The 26184-nt window shown below is 34.9% G+C and overlaps 2 protein-coding genes across 4 annotated transcripts; one reads left to right on the top strand and one right to left on the bottom strand.

Moving 5' to 3' along the window:
* The first annotated feature begins 326 nt into the window (after nt 1-326).
* Nucleotides 327-26184, top strand: LOC106131334 (glutamine-dependent NAD(+) synthetase). Of its 3 annotated transcripts, none has more exons than XM_013330411.2 (14): nt 327-461; nt 10821-10939; nt 17210-17368; nt 17809-18064; nt 18370-18515; nt 18962-19211; nt 19680-19884; nt 21100-21246; nt 21600-21748; nt 22677-22832; nt 23149-23363; nt 23728-23950; nt 24417-24593; nt 25030-26184. In XM_013330411.2, the coding sequence occupies exons 3-14, from the start codon at nt 17223-17225 to the stop codon at nt 25186-25188; spliced, it is 2229 nt and encodes a 742-aa protein (XP_013185865.2). In that variant the 5' UTR covers nt 327-461; nt 10821-10939; nt 17210-17222; the 3' UTR covers nt 25189-26184. The 3 variants fall into 3 exon arrangements, with proteins under 3 accessions (XP_013185865.2, XP_013185866.2, XP_013185867.2); XM_013330412.2 differs by lacking the exon at nt 327-461 and adding an exon at nt 10639-10733; XM_013330413.2 differs by lacking the exons at nt 327-461; nt 10821-10939 and adding an exon at nt 16833-16966.
* LOC106131080 (cytosolic carboxypeptidase 2) lies at nt 1464-8047 on the bottom strand. The gene is made up of 17 exons (XM_060944555.1): nt 7679-8047; nt 7114-7289; nt 6764-6916; nt 6446-6678; nt 6231-6377; nt 5874-6132; nt 5597-5761; nt 5392-5507; nt 5116-5275; nt 4714-5033; nt 4495-4627; nt 4198-4293; nt 3086-3268; nt 2678-2829; nt 2385-2561; nt 2054-2221; nt 1464-1806 (listed from the first exon to the last, which is right to left on the bottom strand). Exons 1-17 carry the CDS (start codon nt 7923-7925, stop codon nt 1488-1490), a joined length of 3204 nt encoding a protein of 1067 aa, XP_060800538.1. The 5' UTR covers nt 7926-8047; the 3' UTR covers nt 1464-1487.

Below are 26184 nucleotides of genomic sequence, written 5' to 3'. Positions count from 1 at the left end.
ATCTAAAACACAATGGTATTTATTTAGAAATTCCCAAGTCAAGCTGAATTCAGATTAGTAGATAGTAGTAGGTTCCCCACACAGAAGTTGAAGATCAAGTTTAAGCTCGAACGAAGTATAATATCATTAAATTATAGTTTTAAGTTTAAGTTTTAGATTCGAATGTTACGAAATCACTGAAACGTCACTGTCCTGATGTCACGAGTAGAGATAAAAAAGTGAAAAATATCTTAGCTGTAAAGTCATCGTTTTGTTGAACGATGGAGCCTTAATATTAAAAAGTGAAGTTACTGTCAGTGTCAAGTCATTGTCAAGGTCAAGTCATGGTTCCATAATTTATTCATTCATTGTTTATGTTTCTAATCCAACTAAAATAAGTCAAGAAAAATAAAGTTTATAGGTGTAATTAGTTAAATAATTATTTTTTCTTCGTTAGATTCTCTGCTCTGGTTTTTACCTTGGTATGTATGTACAAAACAATTTATTCTTAATTTTATTCAAAAATATTCAACATTGTCCTTCAATTTCAAACTTTAGTATCTGCAGTTTACTAAATAATATGATTGAATTGTAGCTAAATAATGTTAGCATTAATTGATAGAGCTTTGAAATAGGTACAATACAATATAATTCGAATATGAGTTTGTTTTATTGGATATTTATTACATATTAATTAGTAATTTCTTTATGATTTTTTTATTGATACCTATTGCTAAAACATTCTACATACTATACGAAATATAAAATTGTTGTCAATATCGATAGATATGTACAACCATAAATAGTTCCCTAACTAAAAACCCTATAACGTAACATTATATGTTTCATCCATCATCCAGTGAAATTCTGCAGTGTAATTGGTTCCGCCGCTTTTTCTACACTGCTGCTTCTGCGCTTTGGAAGCAGTAGTAAATATAATTCTACTTAAATGATGTTGACGTCAATGCAGTATTCTATTTTGATAATAATTTATTTCTCTGTTGGCTCTGTCTACCTTGTAAGGGCTAAAGATATATAAAGAATACTTAACTTTTATGATCATGACTTTTTATTGCATACCCGCCCTGGCTTCTCATAGGTAGCATTTATAGATATAAACCTTCCTCAGAAAACCCTCTTTCCAACATTTGAAATGGGAACAAAATCCATTCAAAACAAAAATACAGATGAGAAAATAGTGGGACTTTAAGTATATATGTTGCATACATATTTGTGTGTGTATATAGGCAGACCCTGGGCCCTGAATCACTTCTGTGGAGGGTGCAACCAAGATCACGCAGAGATGAGAGAGATAAATTTGTGTTGAACTCAGGTCTTCAGCATAATGCATACCAAAGCTTGCTCTGGGAAGTAACAGATAGACCTTCAGGTTTATAAAATCATTTATCTTGATAATATTATAATGTTAAATTACCTTTCTTACAAATGTAATAGGTATGTAAGTATAACAAATTTATCATATCCTACCAAAATGTACACTTTCAATTTTAAATCTTATTTTTACTTTCAGAAACAGATTTTTTTAATTTTGGCTTATTGGCTTTTGTTTTTTTCTTTGTCTTTTTGGTGGAATCAATGGAGTCATCGGAATCAGAATGATCGGATACCATTGAACTCATAATTTTACCAACAGCCTTCTTAGTTTGTATTGCAGTTGTAACAAATGCGGTTTTTTTAAATCGGCTTTTCACATGTTTGATTTCTATTGTAGTTTGCTTTTGAGATATTTGCTGTGTATTCCTTGGTATGTCTGTAAAACTGGTGTTGTTAACATATGCTGTATTTTCAGATTTTGTATGTTTCAACCTGGAAAATAATTCTTATTAATTCAACTGATTACCAGCAAAGGCATTATATGTTTGTTATATTGGTGTCTGCTTTGGTATTTTTTTTATTTTTTAAAGCCTAGAATGTGAACTTATAATATTGTTTTTAAATCAGGTCATTACATCTCTACCCCACAAGTCTCAACAATCAATCATGCAACAATATCAGTCAAAAACAACTTGGAAGAAGAGCTGAACTGTCGCTCTTGCTACAATCAAATACTTACTTTCCTTTTTTCTTGTTGGTTTTGGGTATTTTATTTACTGGTTCTGCAGCGTCATCAGTGTTTGGCACTTTTAAAGAAATTTTCTTTAGTTTTGTTTTCTTCTTTTTCTTTTCATCTTTGCTTTTTTTCTTTTCACTTTCCAGCTCTTCTAACTTTTTTGAACATGACCTGAATGGTGGCAAAATAAATTTTGTTTATTTTTATATATTTTTTGCTGAATTTCCTAATTGTAACTATGATCTTAAAATTGTGTGAAATCATACAGTTTTCATTATACATATTGCAATATGATTGCAACACTGACAAATCTAAATAGTATAAAAGAACTTGCCTGAGAAGAGCTTCACTATCAGTAAAATAAGAATTCATTGCGAAACTCGATATTCCCCATGACAAAGGCCCTTTGTCATCACTTTGTATTCCACTCCATACATTTCTTTTTAGTGAAGTGAGTTTAACTTGTAGCTCCGATGGTTGAGTATTTTTGTTCTTTGTTTCTGAGAGGCTCCTGAATAAAGGAATATTATAAATTATTATTTGTTGTGATCAATGCAACGTAGATGTTTTATTTATGGAACGACTAGTTTATTATTAGTATTACTCTCTGGATAGATTATGACTTACTTTGGTGGAGGCAGTCGTTTGAATGCATGCCAAGATGCAGGTTTCAGTTTTGATTTTTCTATAGTTTCATTGACCATTGATACGCTACGAGGTCTTCCAATCTTTGATAACAATTGTTTTTCTCGATCAGAGTGATATGGAGAGTCACTTGTCTTAAAGAAAATAATATTTTTTATTAGAAGTTGATGAAAACTACATCTACTATATCTTGTGTCATTTATTCTACAGACACAATATTCACGCATTTAAAGGTAACGGAAGTGAAATCTTCTGTCGTGATATTCCATAGAAGCATCATTACTTAATACATTGAATTATGTTTAGTATTACAAAAGAATAAAGTAAAGGTTGTCATCATGATAATGTCGCTTTATTCCATCTCTTTCATTCGGTTTGGAGGATTCTTACCGGTGCTGGGATAATTTTGAGCTCTGGTGGCATTTTCTTCTTTCGCCTCGGTTTGGGTTTAGCCGATGATTGTAAAAGTCTGTGAACTCTTCTTATTGGACTTAGATTTTCATCACCCGAGTCTCCATCGGATGAGACATCGGTCATAGCGTCTGATGTTAAATCTATTGTAGCTCTGGATACCTTCAAATCAAATTATTACGTGAATTTTTATCTTTAGCTTTGCATGCCTTTATGAGCAGTCAGAAACTATCCAAAAAGGCTCGACTGGCTGTGCACAGGGGCGTGTTGGTCCCGACATTAATGTATGGGAGTGAAAGTTGGGTATGGCAAAAGAAGCATGAAAGCAGAATAAATGCAGTGGAAATGAGAGCGTTAAGGAGTATGATGGGTGTGAAATTGAGTGACAGGATAAGGAACAGCGTGATAAGGGAATGTTGTGATGTGAAAGAAGATGTAGTTACAGGAATAGAAAAGGGTATGTTAAGATGGTTCGGTCATGTGGAGAGGATGAATGAAAGCAGGTTGACTAAGCAGATATACAAGGAGAGTGTGGAGGGAAAGGTCGGAGTGGGAAGACCTAGACGAACGTATCTTGATCAAATTAAGGACGTCCTGGTAAAGGGTCAGGTCAAAAGTACCCGAAACCGCCGAGCTTGTATGAAGAGAGTTATGAATGTGGACGAAGCGAAAGAAGTATGCAGAGATCGTGGCAAGTGGAAAGAGGTAGTCTCTGCCTACCCCTCCGGGAAAGAGGCGTGATTTTATGTATGTATGTATGTATGTATGTATTTTTATCTTAAAAATGTATTCAAATTCATAAGACAACCACCAGCTATCATACAAGTTTCCAAGTGTTGCACAAAAATAAAAAATAAATTTCTTTCGCCCATAGAAATTCCGCCGCTTCTTCTTCACTTGCATCTTTGAAAGTGGTATACCTAACTAGATCATTTTAAGTTGTTTGTATAATTTTTGTATTATGTTACATTGTTGTTGCGTGTAATTAATTATATTAAATTGCGTTATCCCCACGGGAAAGATAATAAAAATTAAAGGCTTCCTTTTACGCAGACCCGTGGGTGTACCTAATATAATATTTAGACACTTACTTGTAATATTTGCCGTTTCGTTTTCTTCCTTTCTGTCCTTTCTATTCTTTCTATCCTTTGCATCTTTTCTAATTTAGGGCGTGGTTTTCTCTGCTTCTAGAAAGATATCATCCTTTGTACAAGTGCCTCATCAATTATAACTTATATACCTACTAGATATATTCTATGGAAACATTGGTTTTAATAATTTGTGTTGACTACTAAAGAATATGTTTTATAAACATGAATGATGAATTAAGAACATTGTATTCTCATTATTAACTACTTTCCCATAATTTCAAATAGTTTTATATTTACTTCTCTGCTACCAGAATAACCGCTGTGTATGTCGGGGAACATCGGTGAAGGTGGCGGAGCTGGTTGCTTGACATCTATAGGTTCCTTTAGATGCCCTGCCTCTGAGCTACTGCTTGATGTATCCCCTTCATCGCTGCCAAATAATTAAAACATTATGATACTGTACAAATAAAGACAGGTACTCTTTAGGAATTAAAAAAAAGGTTACTTTCTACCTACCTCGAATAGTCCGATAAATCAATATTTGTTGGTTCATCCGCATTAGACCCTTCTTTCAAAAGCCGAGTGACAATTTTTGTTCTTAATCTTTCTTTAGTAGGATCTTCATCGCAAAAATCTAATAAAGTTTCACAGAATGTTCGCCCTAAACTCTCATAATCTTGCACAGAAAAATGTGTGGACATTCTACTACCTAATTCTGATCCTCCAAATGAAGCTTCCATAGTATAACTGTTTGCTACACCTAGCATCCAAACAACAACACGCCCAGTACCTTCTTTGCTGCGCTGTATACGGAATTTGCAATTTTCAAATGAGAACTGTAACATGAAATCATACAAATTTAGTTGTCATTATATAGACGCGAAGTAATTCGGATTCAATTCTTATGTTTTTTATCACCTTGTCCGCTGCATTTTTGTGTAACATCAATGGGAATACTTGTTCCTGTAATCGTCTGTCAGAATTCCTACGACTTTCGCACCCGTATATGAATACATTGTGTTTTCTAGAATGTGCATGTAAATCTACATACATAGCAACTCCACATTCTTCCTGTAATCTGATGTTGCAGCATGAGAATATGCCGATGATCAAAATTATAGATTTTAACAATTTATTTCATTGGCAGACTCAAAGCAATAATTGGAAGGTATGTGTATGTTGTCATATACATACCTCCTAATCATCACTTTGGTGTGCCAAACCGGTGGATACGTTTCTCTGATTACTGTTCGATATTGCCTATTTAGGTCCTTTCCGGTCAGCGAACACCGGTTGTTCCCAACAATAACCTGCATAACAAAAGTGAAAATATTATATTTTATATTATTATTATAAAATGGTTTAGTACAATTCGTGTCATATCTAGTTCACCACTTACGCCATCCGGGTTCAACATAGGTACTAATTTGAAAATAAACTTTTCACGCAACTCGCGGGCTTGGTTTGAGTCACCCGTCAAATAATCCATGAAACCTTTCATCATCCAAGAAGCTGGAGTTTCGCCTGGGTGTACTCGGGCAGTTATTATAACAGCTTTCTTTTTCTGCAAACATCGAACATACTTATAACAATATTACAATAAGTACCTACAGTCAACGAGAACATTATTTTAAAAACCCGCAATTCCAACCCGATGACAACTAGTAATCAATCACCTTTGGTTCCATATCATTAGGATTTGGCGGAGCAGTAACAGTCAAATAATAAACGTTATTGCCAGCCAAAGTCCGACATAGAAGTCTTAATTTGGAGTAAGTTGATTTGACAGGATGAGCTTGCAGTCTCGACAGATATTCTTGCAAATCCGAGTACGTGTAAGGATAACAATGCGCTATATAAACAGCATCATCTGTGTGCGGAAATTCTATGTTAAAAGTTAGCGTATAGCTTGGAAATTGTTCCTCTTCTTCTGATCTGAAATTGGTTTTTTTGTCATGAAATTTTTGATTTTCATTTCTAGACAGGTACATATTTGAGTAAGTAAATTGCAAACAATATATATACAAACTTACGTCGAATCGTTTTTATAATATGCAATATTGTCACCACATCGTCTCCAGCCTATGGAATGTAATTGAGCGTCTTTCGTAGAGTACAGCAAAGGTCGCATCCCTTCATTATATAGGCTTTCAGCTTTCGATAAATTCACTATAGAGAATCTGTAACATTAGACTGCATATTTTTTATTTTATTAATTTCTCTTTAGAATCTAAGTCTTATTACTTACCTATACATCATTTGCTTCTTTGTGTTCGTCACTCTAAAATAGAACCACTGCATGTGTCTACTCGTGTAAAGATCGGTTCTCAAGTGCAATTCGTAATAAGCTGAAGTTATTCGAATAGCTTTAGCTAAATTTCCGCTTTCAAATCGAGATTCAAAACGTAACTCATCGTCTCCTCCTGCACTTGCACACGCTGACAAATACAATCTTGATCCACCAACAGTGGAACGACTAAACTAAAACAAATTAATGACACCTAAAATGGTTTGATTTACAGTAGTTAAAACACATTTTAGTTTAGCAGCTTATTCATTTACTTACATAATTTACAGCACTCATGGGGTAGTATTGAAAAATTACGGTGCCGGCTTCTTCTCCCACGGGTTGGGGTCGGAGTTCTTTTCCCGTTGATATATAATATGGTTCAGGGGATGCAGGGTTCCACACAATGTGTTGTATCCGTTCTTCAACAACCTTTATGAATTTAAATTGTTAAATTGTATTTTCTAATCTTTAAATAAGTTCCTACATTTACCACCTACAAACCCAACATTCATTCAAGCAGTTACTTAATGGTTAAACTTTACAAATTAATTTCGCATACTCATACACAGTAAAAGATATGATATGATTAAAATGTGATGCTATGATTGTGCCTTTTCCAAACTCACCTGACATTCCGAAGGCCATCGTGGTGCCTGTTGTGGACAATCTAGTTCTTTAGGTAGAGCGAACAAATCTCTAGGCTCTTTTAGTTTAGCAGTGGTTCGAAATGTTCTGATGTCTGTGTTAATTTCTAACTGATTTGTTTTGAGATTATTTTGAAGAAAACTTGATATGAAAGTTCCTACGGACAATGAGGAAAAAATAATTTCAAAAGTAACTATTTAATAATTTAGACTTTTAATATTATTGAGACTTAGAATAATTTTTTGACGTTAGATTGTTGAAGCATGCATTTCGTGATGCCTTGAAGTTGGATTCTATTTTAAACACGCCAAATATATTACGGTCGATAAATTTTATTGCTTCAAGAAAATATTTTTTCCCTTAGTTTTCCACTTTAGAAGAGGATATATAGTTAATAGAAAAATAATAATTCAATTATTATAAAGAAACATCACTGAGCTTTACCGCCATATTTTACTTTGTAATTCAACATTTTTTAATGGACTGTGAAAATTTGTTCTAAGACTACATTTCACGGATTCTCATTCGATAGGTACTTAATTTTACCTTTGTTACATATGGGAAATAGGGTAGCTTGAAGAGATTTAACATTTTCCAAATTGGCTATCAAAAGGTTATCTTGTAATAACGGGTCTCTAGTTGGAAGAGAAATTGTCACGGTTGTTTTCTCCCTGTACTCCCTGTTCCTTTCTTCTTCCATTTCAATCATCATTACGTTGTCCTGAACTCTTTCGAGCTGCTTCCACCATAACATCTTAGCATAACTTTCTAGAAGTATAATTCGCACGAACATGCTACCATAGGTGAATCGCTTTGTTCATTTTGTTATCTACGATGAGTGACGCCAACTTTAATGTAACCATGACTACTAAACTGTTTAGCTTCGTCGCCGGCTTGTGTACTGGCGGGTCGTGCGACTCCCCGAAAACAACTGACGAAAACGTTAATACTTTTGGTTGGATATCGAAAGTCGACTGCCCTAGTGTAAGCTCCAATCGACGTTTATCAGGTGATTGATGACGTCATTGAAGGGCATTCATGCGAAGTATTGGAATCCAAAGTCGTGGAATCCATGAGTTAGCTTAGGTTGTAGTCATCAACTGCGGTTATTCAGTCACGCACCTTATGAGTTCTTCGAACCTTAGGTACCTACTACAAAGTTTTAAAAACTTTCTCTTGCTATATTTAGTAATTCAAATTGGCAAGTTTTTACAACTAATAATTTAATATCCAGCCCGTCTTTGTTGACTTTTACATCTCAAAAATAAAACAAAAGATTATGCTAAGTTTATAACTAAACATAATTAATAAAACCCTGTAAAATATATTTCAATTAATTAACATACCCTCATGTACATCCTGTGAGACTTCTTCATTGTCCATTTCACTGGCTGTTTCAGACATTTCAGACATTCAGTCAGACATTGTTGATATGTAAAATATCTAATTTTGCTAGGTTTTCACATACCTACTTAAAAGTTATGTTTGCTACAAACAATGAAAATGTGTTTAAGAAATTTTCTTGAAAAACTAAATGAAAACCGTATGCCAAGGCGGCCACTATTGGAAAGGAAAGCTTCTAGTACCAGCACGTCACTACACTACACACGTCTCCGGTGTGTGTTAAAAATGCAGTTCTTTTTGCTCTGTCGTGAACACGGCCGCGAATGAACGTCTTTCGATAAGCACAAAACTACCTACATGAAAAGGACTCGTTAGCATTGCAAGCATAAAGTTCATTGTTTAGCCGCAGAACGAACTCAGAAAACTAGGTATTAGTTTCGTATAATATTGGTTTAGTTGTTTAACGAATTTTTAGAATGCAAGTAGGTATTTATTATATTTCATTTGTACTATGTATTAGACAAAAATAATAATATTGAAAACAAAAACAAACTCTTGAGTTTAGTGAACCCCGATAGACCTAGCAGCCCTGGGAAAACCTAAAAGGGGACTGGACTTACCTAGCTTAGTTATAAAACTTGAAAGGTTGTGTGGAAACATAGTAACGCCTATTTTACGGCCGCAAACTTTAATCTGTTTGTAGAGTTATAAAGAGATAGATATCCTGATACAGAACAGTCAAACTTTTGCATGAAATAATAATGAATAGGTTCGTGAAGGAATTTTGTTGTCTGCATTATGTAGAACGAATAATCATAAATATATTTTAATTTTAAACGTGATTTTTTTGGCAGTCACTAAGTTGAAACCGGGATTACAGTATTTAATAAGTAAGGTGTTGATATTGTTCGTATATCGTGCCTTAAAAATCTGCGCCAATGGTTCCAAAAGAACACTCGATCACTAATCGATTTAGAGAGTCTGTATCTAAGGCCAATTGCCATAATGATTGCCAAATTGCGTTGTTCGCCAACGGCGCTTCCGATGAAGAAGAAGACTAACTAAGCTATATTTTCTTGTCGTAAGCCTACTGGACGAAATTTCTTTAGGAATAAGAAGTGCCCTTGTACAAAGTTTCTCCTTCGTCTAAGTTCTAGTTGTATTTTTTCCTTAATGAGTACATAACTATATAAATAAAATAAACAGCCGAAATTGATTAGTGGTTGAGGGCATATCTAGACATTTCAGTCTTCACTTTCCTTTCCTTAACCATTATTATTTTTATGTTGTTGGCCGTAAAACTGTTAAAGGATAAAAATTTGGTATTCTTTGATTTCAATGAAAGTCAAAAGATAATGATGATTTGCTTAATTGTAAAAAAATGGATGTGTCTGTGGAGATTGGAGAGCGGTTATTGTTGTTAAATTTATTATTTAAACCAAACTAAAAATAAACTGAAGACATTTTAGACATAAATATTTATGTTTTGTTCAGAAAGATCCACTGAATTCAGCTGCTTTTTGCCTAGAAAAGAAAATTTTGTTTTTGTACTGCCTGTCAATGTGATTCATAGTTGCGTGAGTGAATATAATACATTATAAGTTCATTTAATGAATAGGTCAATATTGCTATATTTAGGTCGCACATGCTTTTGTCAGTAAAGCATTTTACCGTGATGTTGTTAAATATTATCTTTATTTGATGACATATTTTAGTAAATTATTAGTTAAAATACTTATACACTGTATATATACTGTTGTAATGTTATATACTGTCGCATCTGGTAACGTCTTTTGCATTATTTACCACGTGCTTTAGCTGTTTCTCCTTTTTTCTGAAAAGGAGGTTCTCAATTTGACCGTAGGTTTTTTATTAATTTGTACATTCAGATTTCAATATCTGAAAAGAAAGTTTATCCGTTGGATCGCGATGTTTGCGATTTCAAAAATCATTGATTTTGAAGTGTATATTTTTTCTCCGGTGTGTTAAATACAAAAGGGTAAAGGACTCATTTATTCACTCTCTGATCACAAAATATCAAAAGTGACTGAGCCTGAGTAAAGATGAAATTTGGCAGGAAGGTCGGCCGTAACTAGCATATTTGGAAATTCCTGCGGGAACGGTAGATACGACATTTTACATTTTACGCGGGCGGAGCCGCGGGCTCTTTGTTAATCAAAGTCAACCATTTAAAATATTGTCTTTAAACGCGATTTATTTACTTGAACATTATTGCTCGAAGACTGCAAAGCTAACGGTAATAAAATACATTGTGTTTATCCATTGTTTTGTTCTTATGTAATATGGCATTTAATTAACTACTTTTCTGTTTATATTGTTACAGATTATTAATGTAGTTCAAAGACAGACGAAGTAGCTAAGACTAGTATGTAACATAAGGTTGCCAGGGTAACAAGTTTGGCGAGATCGATTCAGTTTTCAATATTTTTCTTCAATTTAAAGGTAAGTCTGCGTATTTCATACTGAATTTGTTACCGTTGATGTTATCCATATTGAGCGTTTTATTTTTATTTGTTGCTTTTCTTCTATGAGGTGTGGACGCTGCGCAATTTTTGCATGTATCGACTTTGGATGTGTTATTTTTTTCCAATAATTTATCATGACGTCATCTATTTACTTATAGATCTTGTAGAGCACTTGCACACAACTGAATTTGTTTCTCATGATTGCCATCAAGTAAAAAGACATTACTTTAAAATAACTTCCATGATTGAAGTCATTCGGATAATATAATTCATAGTCAGCTCTCTGGTGTAATTTTAACATTATTACATAATCATTATCCCCTTAACTGTTTTTAAAAACCTGCAGATATTTTGTTACACTTAAGACATTGACCTAAATAAGAAGCGTGTCAATATGTAAATTCTCATATAATTCTGGTTCTGGTCTTTGTTACCCCTTACGCGTGTTATGCGTGAACTGCGCACCACCTAGCAGGGTTATTGGCCGTCCCCTGGCACGGGCTGCCACGGGTCGATTCCGTCAGACAACCGTCTTTATGCTATACTGCTCATCAATGGACTATACATTTCACTAGCTTTAGTTACAATTCTAATAAATTCCATTTTTATGCTCGCTCGGTTCAGGCTTTGTCGATTAAAATTAGTTTTTGTAGGTTTATTTTTATCTAAAGCTTTCATGATTATTAATTTATATAAATGTTTAAGAATTGTAACGGTAGTTCTTTGGAAGAAATCAGCAATCTCTTTACGTGAAAATATGTGATTTATAGGTACTTTTTATGTAAAGTATCTATAGGCATCTGTCCTAAGCCATAAACCAATTATAAATGTTAGTATATAGTCTATGTCATCAGTTTGAGAGAATAGACAATTTTCATATATGTCATCTAAACCGCTCATTGTTTTATTTGCTTTCCTATTATTTTAATTAAATACTACGTTACATGGTGTCAGAACTATTTAAAAACGTGTTAAAAAAAAGGAAACGACGAAATTCGTGAGAAAGTTGTAAAATGACTACGAACGACGCAGTATCTGGAATAAAGCCGCCGGCCAACCTACAAATTGACTCGGACAAATCAACGTGTTGGAAAAACTGGTTACAACAGTTTGAGTGGTATGCAATTGCTGTTCAGCTAGATAAAAAGCCAGCCGATGTCCAGGCAGCAACATTTATGGCAGTAATAGGCCCAGAAGCGATCGAAATATACAATAGTTTCAATCTGAGCGATGCAGAAAAAAAAAACCTGGCCGCCATTAAAAACAGGTTCAGAGAGTATTTTGCACCAAAAACAAATATATCATTCGAAAGATATATATTTTTTAAGATTGAACAAAATGAAGATGAACATTTTAACGAATTTTTAACCCGAATAAAAACTCAGGCAATCAAATGCGAATTTGACAATTTACTGGACGAAATGTTAAAGGACAAAATAGTTTTTGGTATCCGATCCAATCAAGTCAGAGAGAAATTGTTGACAGAGGATAAATTAGACTTAACCAAAGCTATCAATATCTGTAAAACTAGTGAACAAGCGTCCAAACAATTAGATGAGTTTGAAAGCAAAAATAAAACAGATAAAGTACTAGTAGTCAAAAACAAGAGTGTCAAAAACAAAGAAAATGAAAATTTTGACTGCAAAAGGTGTGGTACAAATCACAAACGCAGAGAATGTCCAGCATTTAACAAACCCTGTACCAAGTGCAACAAAAATGGTCACTTTGCCAAAATGTGCCGCACAAAGAACTATAATCCTAAATTAAAAAATAAAGTGAACACTGTAGAAGAAATGTCAGATTGTTCAGAAGACGAGGTATATATATCAGCTGTAAGTGGTGGAGATAAGAGAGACTGGACAGAAACAATACAAGTTGGTAAAATAAAATTTGATGCCAAATTAGACACAGGAGCACAATGCAATGTGTTACCGAGACACTTAATGAACAAACTAAAGGCAAGTCTGAAACCAAGCCGAACAAAAAATTTAATAAGTTATACAGAAGATAAAATGGCAGTTCTAGGCGAAGCAGAGTTACTTTGTAAAATAAAAAATGAAAAAAGAAACATAATATTCAAGATAGTTAAAGAAAAAGTTACACCAATTCTAGGACTTGATACATGTGAAAAATTAGAACTTATTGCACGAGTGAAAACACTGAAGGAAAGTGAATGTAAAAATGATATCTTCGAAGGCTTAGGATGTTATAAAAACTTTGAATACGATATTGACCTTATTGAGAACCCGAGACTGGAAATTAGACCGTCAAGAAGAATTCCACATGCTATAAGAGACGAGGTAAGGCAAGAACTTGATAGAATGGTTAAGTTAGATGTTATTAAACCAGAAACAGAGCCTACCCCTGCCGTGAGTCCTATGGTAATTGTGAGACAAAAAGGTAAAATAAGAATCTGTATTGATCCGTCAGATGTAAATAAAAACATTCTTAGACGTCATTTTCCACTTACTACTATAGAAGAAATTTCAGCAGACATTAAAGGTTCTAAATTCTTTGCATTGTTAGATTGTACAAAAGGATTTTGGCAGATTAGACTTTCTGAAAGAACACAAAAGATATTAACTTTTGCTACGCCATGGGGAAGATATTCTTTCAAGAGACTTCCTTTCGGAGTATCATCAGCTCCTGAAATATTCCAAGAAATTTTAACAAATTTGCTCAGTAAATTTAAAAACGTAAGAGTGTCAATCGATGACATCTTTATCTATGCAAAAAGTAGAGAAGAACTTAATAAAACTGTTAGCAAAGTTATAGAAACACTGAAGAATTCAGGGTTCAAACTAAATAAAAATAAGTGCATTTTTGAATCAGAGAGAATTAAATTCCTGGGGCACATTGTTTCAGCTAATGGACTAGAAGCAGACCCAGAAAAAGTTGAAGCCATACAAGCAATGAAGACGCCAACAAATAAAACGGAGCTACAGAGACTACTAGGAATGATCACATACCTAAATAAATTCATCCCGAATATGTCAGACCTAACAAATCCACTAAGAGACTTGCTACACAAAAATACAAACTTTATATGGGAAGTTCATCACGAAGAAGCATGGAACAAAATAAAACAAGTTCTCCAGAGGCCTCCAGTATTAAGACTATATGATGTAAATAAACCTGTAACATTAAGTGTAGACGCAAGTTCAAAAAATCTTGGCGCTGCACTCCTCCAAGAAGGACAACCAATAGCATACGGAGCAAGGGCGTTGACCAAATGTGAACAGAACTATCCACAGATCGAAAAGGAAGCACTCGCTATACTGTTTGGATGTAAGAAATTTCACGAATATGTTTACGGCAAAGAACTGACAGTAGAATCGGACCATAAGCCACTTGAGTCTATCTTCAAGAAAAACATACAATCTGCTCCAGCAAGATTGCAACGGATATTATTTAATCTTACACCATACTCACCAAAAGTTATATTTAAAAAAGGTACAGAGATACCACTGGCAGACTTCCTTAGTCGAGACTGTGATGCCTCTAATCTAAAATATGAACAAGAAGAAAATCTGAAAGTTGCAGTTATACTACCTATGTCAGTAAATGCTAAACAAGAGTTAATTACAGCTACAAAAGAAGACCAACATTTACAGTTACTACTTAAGACAATAATACAAGGATTTCCAGACAAAGTCAGGGACCTTCCTACAGAACTACAACACTACTTTAATTTTAAAGAAGAACTAAGCTATCTGAACGGTATAATTTTTAAAGGAAATAAAATTGTGGTACCTAAATCACAGATCCCCAAAATGCTAAAGAATATTCATCAAGGACATCTAGGTATAAACAGCTGTTTAAGAAGAGCACGACAACTTTTCTATTGGAAAGGACAGTACCACGACATTATAAAACTAGTCAAAACCTGCTCCATCTGTGAACAAACACAAAGAGATAACATAAAAGATATAGTGCTAGTTAAAAAATTTCCTACACTTCCATGGCAAATAGTTGCATCTGATCTGTTTGAACTAAAAGGTAAAACTTACATAGTAATCTGTGACAGCTACTCCGGATATGTGGATTTTCAACAGCTAAAAGGTCAGTCATCGTATGAAGTTATAGAACAATTGAAACAATGGTTTGCCGTGCATGGAGTACCAGAAGAGCTACAAACTGACAATGGACCACAATACATGTCCAGAGAATTCAAGGCCTTTCAAAAAGAGTGGAAATTTAACCATGTCACCTCCAGTCCACATCACCCTCAGGGCAATGGGCTTGCTGAAAAAGCAGTTCAAGTAGTCAAGAACATATTGAAAAAATGCAGTATGGACAAGTCTGATGTCCAACTTGCTTTATTAAACTGGAGAAATACCCCAAGAAATGATATTTTAGGTTCACCCAATCAACGTCTATACAGCAGAATTACCAGATCTCCATTACCTATAAACGACAACAACTTAAAACCAAAAATAATAACAGGAGTGACCACTGAGCTTAAACGACTAAGAGAAGTACAAGCCAAATATGGTAATAGGTACACTAAAAAACCAGATTCTTTTGAAATTAATGAGAAGGTCAGACACAAAGTTGCCCACCGTCAATGGGAGGGGGCAAGGGTGTTAGAAAGGCCTGAAGGTTTACCAAGATCCGTTATCATCCAAACTGATCAAGGACAAATACTACGCAGAAACTTCAGTCATTTGCACAAGACTCAAGCAGACATAACCAGAAACAGAGTGGTAGTTCCTGATATTAAATATACAGAAGAACCAACAACACAACAGGTTCCAGAACAATCACCACAATCACCTGCTGCCCTGGAGTCTCAACCGACATCAACAAGTTCATCACCAAGTAGTTCTAATCACATGCTGGAGTCAACACTCACTCAACCATCAACAGCACCTAGATCATCAAGATATGGTAGAATAATAAAACCAGTAAATAGACTTGATCTTTAATAACACTTAAATCAGTACTTATTAAAGTTGTGCTCAGTAAATTTACAATCATTTTATATTTTCTTGTGCAACATTAATTATTACATGAATAATGTTAGTTTACTATTCACATAATAGTAAGTCATTGTTTTGTTATATAAAATTTATTATGTTCATTCATGTTAATTAAAGAATAATAAGTTAGTTTTAAAATGTAAGAAAACGTTTTTAAGTTTGTTTAGTTTATAAAGAAAGGGAGATGTAAAGTATCTATAGGCATCTGTCCTAAGCCATAAACCAATTATAAATGTTAGTATATAGTCTATGTCATCAGTTTGAGAGAATAGACAATTTTCATATATGTCATCTAAACCGCTCATTGTTTTATTTGCTTTCCTATTATTTTAATTAAATACTACGTTACATTTTATAATAGGTTTTTTTGTTTTAAAAAAGATAACATTATCTGTAGGAAATAAGATATAACATAGATAGAAATACATTTTATCAAAAATATATTTTTCCGGATAACAATAATTTTAGATGAAAAACTTGCAAAGTTTAATTTTCGTAGAAACGAATTACATACTCGAGATAAGTAGGATGGCGATAAGAAATCCGAAATTAATTACGGTTATATTCAAAATTGCTGCATTTTATGTAGGTAGGTATCTATATTGAGTTAGCGTATTTAATAATTTCTTGAAAGTATTTATTTGCCAGTGAGATCTTTGGCCTTATGGGCCGGGCCTATCCCAATTATTTAAGGTAGCGTTGCTTTTTTGCTCGTAAAAGAGACTCAAATATATTAAAGACGAGTATAATAGTTATCATTCGGTAGGTATATATTTTTAAATCACTGGAGAGTTAGTCTTTTATCTATTCGTATCAGCATTGGCTTTGCTTGTTATTGTTGATAACGTCTTTTAACGTAAAAATCTTCCAGTTACTATAATCATTTCTGTGGATAATATTTAAAGATTTGTATGATATGTATAACATTTCTATCACTAGTTGTTCATATTCTCGCCAAGTTACTGTTTTTTTAAAATAAATATACATATATACGAGTAATCTACATAATATAAAATTTAAAGGTGACTAAGATTGTTGTGTTGTTGATAGATCACTATCAACGCACAGCCCTAACTCCTGGATAGGCTCATGTGCAAAATGTTCTCTGGTCGTAATGATATACTTAGCCATCCGCTCAGAAAGGAACGGGAGATTCGTTTTACTCGGGCGTACCCGGGGCGCTTTCTAATAACTACTAAAGTCATATTTGCCTTGCCATAAATTTTAAATTGTTCATTGATTATATTATTTTTTTTCTATTCTAGAATAAATATTAAAATGGGGCGAAAAGTGACCGTAGCGGTATGCACGCTCAACCAATGGGCATTGGACTTTGAAGGGAATCTGAACAGGATTCTGCAGTCCATACAAGAGGCTAAGGAAATGGGCGCTATGTATCGCACTGGGCCTGAACTGGAGATATGGTAAAGGCGAATTCTTTCCAGTTATGTTCGAATTTTGAAGAGCACAGATGCCAGGTTATATATAAGTGATGTATGTGCAGCAAATATAAACGTACTTAGATGTGTTAGAACTTCAAAAAGAGAAGTGGTTAAGGATAGAGTTGCACGGGGGCAATTGTTCGATAAGGTCAAGTCCCACTTACAGTTGTGGATACAAGGATTTAGATTTGTACACAATATGATTTATTGCAACGATCAAGATACCATTAGACGAAATAAGATCAACTTAGAAAGAGTGACTTGACAGATTCTTTGATAAAAATTGTGTTGCTATTAGGACATTCAATGGTTTATCATTTTCTATTCGCATTTTCTTGTCCTTTTAAGAGGTTTGTCGAAGGCAAGATCTAAGACAAGTTCTAAACACAAATATGTATATAAAATTTATTATTTAATTTCAGCGGATACAGTTGCGAAGATCATTTCCACGAGCCGGACACGTACTTACACAGTTGGCAGGTTCTTGCCGAGCTGCTAAAGTCTCAAACATGTAAAGACATGCTCATAGATGTCGGCATGCCAGTGCAGCATAGAAATGTGTCGTATAACTGCCGAGTGGCGTTCTTGAACAAAAAGATACTGTTGATCAGACCAAAGATGATGTTATGCGAGGATGGCAACTATAGAGAGAGCCGGTGGTTTTCTTGTTGGACCAAAGTAAGTCTGGGTGTCAGTTAATAAATATGTAATAAAAATAGGTAATAATTATAACTTATGATTCAAATGCTTAAGACTTTTGATTTTTTTTATGAAATAGAAGCCGACGGTCGTTAACAAAATTATTTAAAAAAGGCTAGAGGCCTAATCCCAGTTAAGGTAAAAATAATTACGAAGACTTACTGGCTACAGTGTTGTAGAGAAAAATGTTGGAGTGGGCCTCCTGTAATTTTTTTTATACCTAACCTACCAAACTTTAAGCATACCGAGTTGATAACTTTATCTTTCACTGCTTTAATTTCCAGGATCGTCAAATAGAAGATTACTTTTTACCTCGAATGATTACAGCTATAACTGAGCAGACGGTAGTACCTATAGGTGACGCTGTGATTTCCACCAGAGACACGTGTATAGGTTTCGAAATATGCGAAGAGTTGTGGAATCCTCAAAGGTAGTATGATTTTCTTTATTTCTTTTATAAATTAAATATGCCATCAACAGTAAACACTTTAATAATGGGTACAGAATTCTTATAAGTAACCTTGAAAAGATTGGCTTACCAGCTTCGAAGTAAACTGTGTTTTCTCTCATGATAAGAATTCACATAAAGATGCGAGAGAACTATATGCTTTACATTAACAAGATAAAATCCCGAGCCTCGAAGAATAACGATAGAGTGTACACCCTTCGGAGTACGTCAGATATTTAGCATTTATATATTTACTCGCGTTTCGCAGCACCGATTTTGATACGGTTTTCAGGAAAGTGTTTGTTACTCTTAGGAGATTTTTCAAATTTAACCGACTTAAAGAAAGGAGGATATCTATTGAAGGCGATTCTCTTATTACAAAAGTTATTTAAAGATAACATGTATAAAGTAAATGTAAATTCTTCCAGTCGCCACATCCCTTTAGGACTGGACGGCGTAGAGATCATTTCGAACGGCTCTGGCAGTTATATGGAGCTACGAAAGGCTTACGTTACCGTGGACCTGGTAAAAAGTGCCACTTTCAAAAGCGGTGGTGCGTACCTCTTCAGCAATTTGAGGGGGTGTGATGGACAGAGGGTGTATTTCAACGGGTGTTCCTGTGTTGCTGTCAATGGAGAAATTGTTAATAGGGGGCTGCAGTTTGCGCTGCATGATGTTGTAAGTATTTTTTTCATTAAAGTTATCTTGCCGACTTCGCGCAGTTAGAAATAATTGTGAGCATTAATGTTTTTGATATCAAATTATCTTGCATATACAATACACCTTTCATACCATATACACACCTATCGCGTCTTTAATTTTCTCTTAAGGGGAAGATTGGACTGAAGTCAATGCTGGTGAGTAGTCCATGTATAGTTTGATAGCTTATTTATGGTACTGGCTGAAGTTAACGGATATTGGAAAGAAAAAATACAAATATTTAGTTAACAGGGAGATTTAAGCCCCTCAGAGGTGGCGTGTAATCCTTTTTCTCAAGGTAGACCGTCATATACACGCCGCCTGGGTTCCTCAAACTCTGTATGCATAATGGTTATTGCCTTAAAAAAGTAATCAGCTTCAAGCTATAGGTACCTAAAGTCATTCATTTAAAATTAATTGGATAATAATTTTGATCAATATCCCCAGGAGGTGATACCGGCAACCATAGATTTAGAACAGATTCGTTCCTATAGAGCGCAAATTCGTTCGCGGTCGCACTTGGCAGCTTCCAGCAAACCGTTTCCGAGAATCACCGTCGATTTCGCCTTGTCCGATGACGATGATGTGCATTTGATAGCCAGCTCGCCTATGGAGTGGAAGTACTTAACGCCTGAAGAAGAAATTGAATTAGGTGGGTTCGACTGACAGAGTATAACAATATGGGTAGGGATATAATACTATATTCTTGTATTATAAGAGTGAGCGAATTTGTGATTTAATGACATACAAATCATCATCCTCTTGGCGTTGTTGCCTTTTGAGCCTTAATAAAGCCAGAGCCCAGGGATCGTATATGACCAGTTTACCCTGGGCCTAATCCCTACCATAAGTCAGGTAATTACACGAAGCTACTCCTTCATGATTTCTGCTAGAGGAAAACGCTAGGTCGTTATCGTTAACCGCGTCGTTTTCGAGAAATACTCTGTTTAATTTTTTGCTCGTGTCTACTCAGTTAGCTTTATTCTTCTGAAAGCAATAATCTGAATTCATATTTGCGTGAATATTTCGACGATACAAGTTTAGAACTAAATGTGCTGTTGTGAAGAAAAAAAAGAAGAAAGAAAGAATAACTTGAATACATTACGACTTTATCCTTTACTACTTGAAGTAAATAGTCACGAGCCTCCAAGACTACTTCCTGAATGGGTAAGTAAGAAAATTGAGTTCAAAATAACAATTTTAGTACAGTAAAAGCTCCCTATTCGCGCTTCCGTTATTCGCGTTTTCACTATTCGCGGTTTAAAAAAATGCAACCCAATTTCTTTATTCGCGGCTAAAAATTTCTTTATTCGCGGATCTTAAATTTCATACAAAATTCCAATAGGTGTTTAAGGCAATATCTTTTGCAAGTGCCGTCAAATGGTACCGCCGAGCACTTTGACCTAAGCCGCCTTTGTCGCATTTGCCGCAAACACCGCGGTTGGCGTTTTTGAAAATGTAAACAAACAGAAGAAAGCAACCTTATCTCGGAAAAAATAAAGTATATTTTTAAATGTTGCTTTTCCGTTCTTTGGTAAAAGCCGCTTTGCCTATTTTATTGTTTTATCTTTCACATTCGGTACAACAATTGTAATCGAGTAACACGTCTCTACTGCTCTCTTCGTTCTTCGTAATTAATAATGTGAACTAAAAAAATTGAGAAACGCGTTTCTACACGAAAAAAATCTGTGTTACCGTTTAAAGTGAAAATAGAAATGCTTGATCGTTTACGCCTTGGAGAGGATCTAGGAACGTATCCTCATAAACCCATATAAATTACCATTCTGTATTCACGGTTTCTGTATTCGCGGCATATTTATGGAACATATACCCCGCGAATAAAGAGATTTTACTGTATTTCAATCAGGTCCGGCATGTTGGCTGTGGGACTACCTCCGTAGGTCCGGGCAAGGCGGTTTCTTTCTACCGCTCAGTGGCGGGGTAGATTCTACCAGTACTGCGTGCATTGTGTTCTCAATGTGTACGCAGATTTGCGAGGCTATACAAAAAGGAGGTAAGTTATTCGCTTCATCTATAATCATTTGTCTAAAGATTATATTTTGTTATATTAAAAAAAAAATATTGGAAGAATCAATAAGATTATTAGGAAGTAAAAGGGAGAGAGAGAAAAGCGAAGTAAAAGTAAAGGAAAGGAAGTAAGAGAAATAAGATGATAGATCTACCACTGCATACAATATTACAGTAATCTCTACTGTCACTCTGTTGATGCGAACATATATATTACCCATGTACAGTGTCCTCTAGAGAAATATCATCTCATCTGCTTACAAACCAAAACCACGACGGAGTAAAGTTTCTTTTCATGCGACTGTACTATGTAATATTTTAAAACTTTGAATGTTGCAGAAAGTCAAGTGTTGTACGACGTCCGTAAAATCCTATGTCAGTCTGATTACACCCCTTCCGACCCCATGGAGTTGTGCAATAGATTGCTTGTTACCTGTTACATGGCCACTGAGAATTCCAGCCAGGAAACTAAACAAAGGGCTTTGCAGGTAAAAATATGAATAAATCTATACTAATATTATAAAGCTGAAGAGTTTGTTTTGTTTGTTTGTTTGTTTAAACGCGCTAATCTCAGAAACTTCTGAACCGATTTGAATAATTCTTTCACTGTTAGATAGTCTATTTATCGAGGAAGGCTATAGGCTACATTTTATCCCGGATTTCCTACGGGAAACGTCAACAATGCAGGTGAAAGTTGAATGAGTCGGCCATCTGCAAGCTTTTCACGCGAACGCTGCGCAAACCAACAAAGATATAGTAAAACAATGTACTAAAGATGTGAAGTACTCATTTTTTGCCACAAAAAAGTCCGCGAGAGCATATATCTATCTCTTAAGGTTTACTTACAATAACCACTTTTATGTTCATTTTTTAAGATTATTTTTTCATTATGAACATAAGTTATTTTGAAACCAATTTTCTTTAATTCAGTATTAATCCTTATCCAAATAAATATGTTTATTACTTTCGGCTTTTCATGTAGACTAAAATTGCCATTTACAGTATATAAATCAGACGAATAGGTTTTGAGATATAGTCGTTATAAGCAATTTGCAGTGAAACATTTAATACGGCGAACTAGCGTTCTTTCTAATACGCGTGACCGCCTGACCGAGAAATAAATATGATGCCCAAAATAACTATTCCACGCGGACGAAGTCGCGGGCACAGCTAGTCATAAATATAGACCTCGCTTCATATGTAGGTAGAGACATCTAATACCTGACCAGTCGGAAAAAATCGAAGTTTCTATCTCGACTTGAGGATCGAAACTAAATAGCATAATGTGTGTAAATATATTACAAACTTATTAATTAATATCTTACCCGGCCAAAATGTTTTATTAGATTTTAAATTAATGAATATGTTCTGTAAGCTAAATAAATCGTTATTATCAACATCTAAATATAATTTCAGCTTGCCAGTGAAATAGGGAGTTACCATTTTCCGATCGTAATAGATGCGGCAGTGAGCTCTGTCATTGGCATATTTACCGCTGCCACTGGATTAGTACCAAAGTTTAGAAGTATGGGCGGGTGCGCCAGACAAAATCTAGCTTTGCAGAATATACAGGTTAGTGGAATGTATTTATTTAATGGTCAAGTTTTTTGGAATGTCCAATTTTGATTCACTTCACTCAGTTGCGCTTGACATGTCAAAGCCATGTCCTTCCTGACTGATGCGTAAGAACTGATGTCGAATCACCATTATCATAATAGTGTTATACCAGGGCAATTCTTTCGTATAAATTTCGTGATCATATCAAATCTACACACATACTTATCAATGGGACTATTTCAGTGCTGAATAATGAATTCCCTAAATAACCGAACCAAAGTATAAGTTATTTAAACGTTCTATCCAGTCAACTTTTAATATAATATTTCAGGCACGTCTCCGCATGGTTCTATCATATTTGTTCGCACAACTAATGTTGTGGGTGCGAGGTAGGCCAGGCGGACTTTTGGTGTTAGGGTCGGCGAATGTGGACGAGGCTCTAAGAGGCTACATGACGAAGTATGACTGCTCCAGTGCAGATATTAACCCCATTGGAGGCATATCCAAGACAGATTTGAAGTCTTTCCTCCAGTATGCTAAAAGTCGGTAAGTTTCAGTGTGAAATCTTCTCACCATATTTTTTTGATTATGGTTGCATTCTTAAATATTGTTTGGGAAGTAAGGCTGCTTAGAAATTATTTAATTTGAATGGTACATGCTGTGAATATATTTGGTTAATTTTTACCTGTATCCTATCGACAGCGCCATCTAACTGATTTCTCAGAACTTATTAGTAGTAGAAACACAACGATATGTATTGACTGCGTTGTAGTTCCACTGATTTGAATTAGATAGATGGCTTTGTATAGATTTACCGATAAGTTCTTTTGAAACGACAAGTACAGAGTTTTATTGTACAAGTTAGCAATTGAAAGTGTGGTAAAAGACTATAATTAAACATGACTTTCAGATTCTTCTTGCCATCTCTATCAGAGATATTACAAGCCCCGCCCACAGCGGAATTGGAACCACTGACAGACGGACAGATCACACAGACAGACGAACAAGATATGGGCATGACGTATGCGGAACTATCAGAGTTTGGTCGGCTGCGCAAGACATTGAACTGTGGCCCGTTTAGCATGTTCCAGAAATTGGTGCATAAGTGGAGCGATAAATGTACTCCTCAAGAGGTAATTAATTTTTTTTTTTTTTTAATTTTCTTACTAGCTGCAGAATGTTAATTTATCTGGAAGATAAACAAAAACGTTTTCCTTCCACCTGTCGTTAGTCCCAATTACTCCTCACCTATCTGGAAAGGAGCCCAGAGTGCGTCTTGGATTGGGTGAATCAGGTTTTTACACGAAGCGACTCCCACCTGACGTCCGGACCTCCTGACACCGTGGTTACACATCCAGTTGTATGAATGTACAGTTTTCATCATTTTTCCCTCACGGTAAGAGCATCGGTTAGCACTTAAACTAATGTACAATTAAGAAAAGAGTTCTTGCTACAGGTTCTAGGTAGGATTTGAACATGTGCCATAACGCGCAATACCTGCACATTTAAGTCACCGTTTCGACTACCAGCACTCTTCAAATAAGTACGTTGACAAGACTTTTTAACATGTTTATTAATAAAATCTATATTGTGCCGCAGGTAGCAGAAAAAGTGAAGCATTTTTTCCGTTGCTACGCGATCAATCGCCACAAGATGACTGTCCTCACGCCTTCGTACCACGCAGAGACCTACAGTCCCGACGACAACCGTTTCGACCACCGCCCCTTCTTGTACCGCGTCCATTGGAACTGGCAGTTCAAGGCTATTGACGACGCGGTAGGTAAACTCCGCAATGTAGGAAATATTTTGTAAAAGGTTTGACAAATACTGCATGCCATTACTTGGTAGAAAGAAAATTTTGTTTCTATCACGGGGGCACGTAACTGTCATAGGAGAAGATGTTATAGTAAAAATTAAACGATTAGCTTTAGTTACTTTAACTTAAACTAGAAGGGCCATGTGGTTCCCGATGGGCTAGCAACCTGTTACTCTCTGAATCTCAATTAATCCATACAGCTAAACGTGGCCTTCCCCAGTCTTTTCGAGATTGTGGGCTCTGTCTACCCTGTGAGCGATAAAGACGCGACTAATATGAATATGTATGTATGTGCAAATCCTAAAAATCAATTGTTTTTCGTTTATCATTGCACCAGGTAGATGTCTTTTTTACTTGTTCTCAAGTTTAATTTTAGATATAATTCTTTTTCTTCAGGTGGCAACAATGACAAAAGATAAGAGAGGATCCGCACGGGATGCTGATCGCTCTCAAACCAACCAGGATGGTAAATCTAGTAGCAGTTCATCCCCTGCACCCGGTGTGAATGCACCTTTTAATTTGAGAGGCGGCGATAGAAAAGCTGTACTTATTTAATTTATACACCATAGACACACGATTGTGTTGGCAGTATAGTAATGTTTTCTGTTCTAGCTTATAAAAATATTGTCTATTATTTGAGGTGAAATCAGCCAAAAGTATTTTTCTGGAAATTTTATCTTTCATTATTAATTTCGGTGAAATATCTTTATGTAGATAGAATCAAAAAGTTATTTTCAATAACTACGAATTCGTAAAATACCTCGAACAAAACAGATTGTGTAGTTTGGTGATGCATTTCGGTTATACATAATTGTTTTAAAATAAATTTTTGAAATATTAAAATGATTAGGGTATTATGTCCGTAGTAAATTGTAATCGATTGATTGTGATAAAGGTACTTATGTACGTAAAATATTTTTACTTATTTGTGTTTGAGCTTCGCTTTATGGATGGACTTTTAAAGTAAAGGCTTCTTGATATTATTTATTTAGGTGATGGGCTAGCAACTGGTCACTATTTGAATTTTATTTTCATCAGTAAGCCATTCAAGTATGTTATATCAGTGTACTTTCCTCGTTACGGGTAAAGACATGAAATGTAATAAAACATTCAGTAATGTAATGATGTTTTAGTGGATCGATCGATTTTTAGTAATTTTTCAACCGCGGTAAGTTATTATTATGGTAGGTATAGGAATATGAATAGCGCCATTTGTTATATAGTCATGGATTCTATAGGCCAAGTTAGCCAGTTTGATTTTTAACAGAAAAAAATACAGTACAATAGATTCACGAATTGCCCTTACTAGAATATAAGAATATATTTTACGTGCAAAGAGATTTACTTAATTAATTTTTTGCTATGAAGTGATCACAAAATCGTAATTGTATGGTGCTATGTTTGTGCATAGTGTTATTGTGTTGATATATTTTACTAATCTGCCTTTTGTAAAAGTTATTATAGTGCATCGTTTACATTAATTTTTATCATAATGTGAAATATATGTAACGTGATTTGTGAATAAAATAAAATACTATAAACTAAATATTA

Source organism: Amyelois transitella, chromosome 6, assembly GCF_032362555.1.
Source record: "Amyelois transitella isolate CPQ chromosome 6, ilAmyTran1.1, whole genome shotgun sequence".
Classification (NCBI taxonomy): domain Eukaryota; kingdom Metazoa; phylum Arthropoda; class Insecta; order Lepidoptera; family Pyralidae; genus Amyelois; species Amyelois transitella.
Note: the sequence above shows the minus strand (reverse complement) of the source record. Positions and strands in the feature narration are given on the sequence as shown.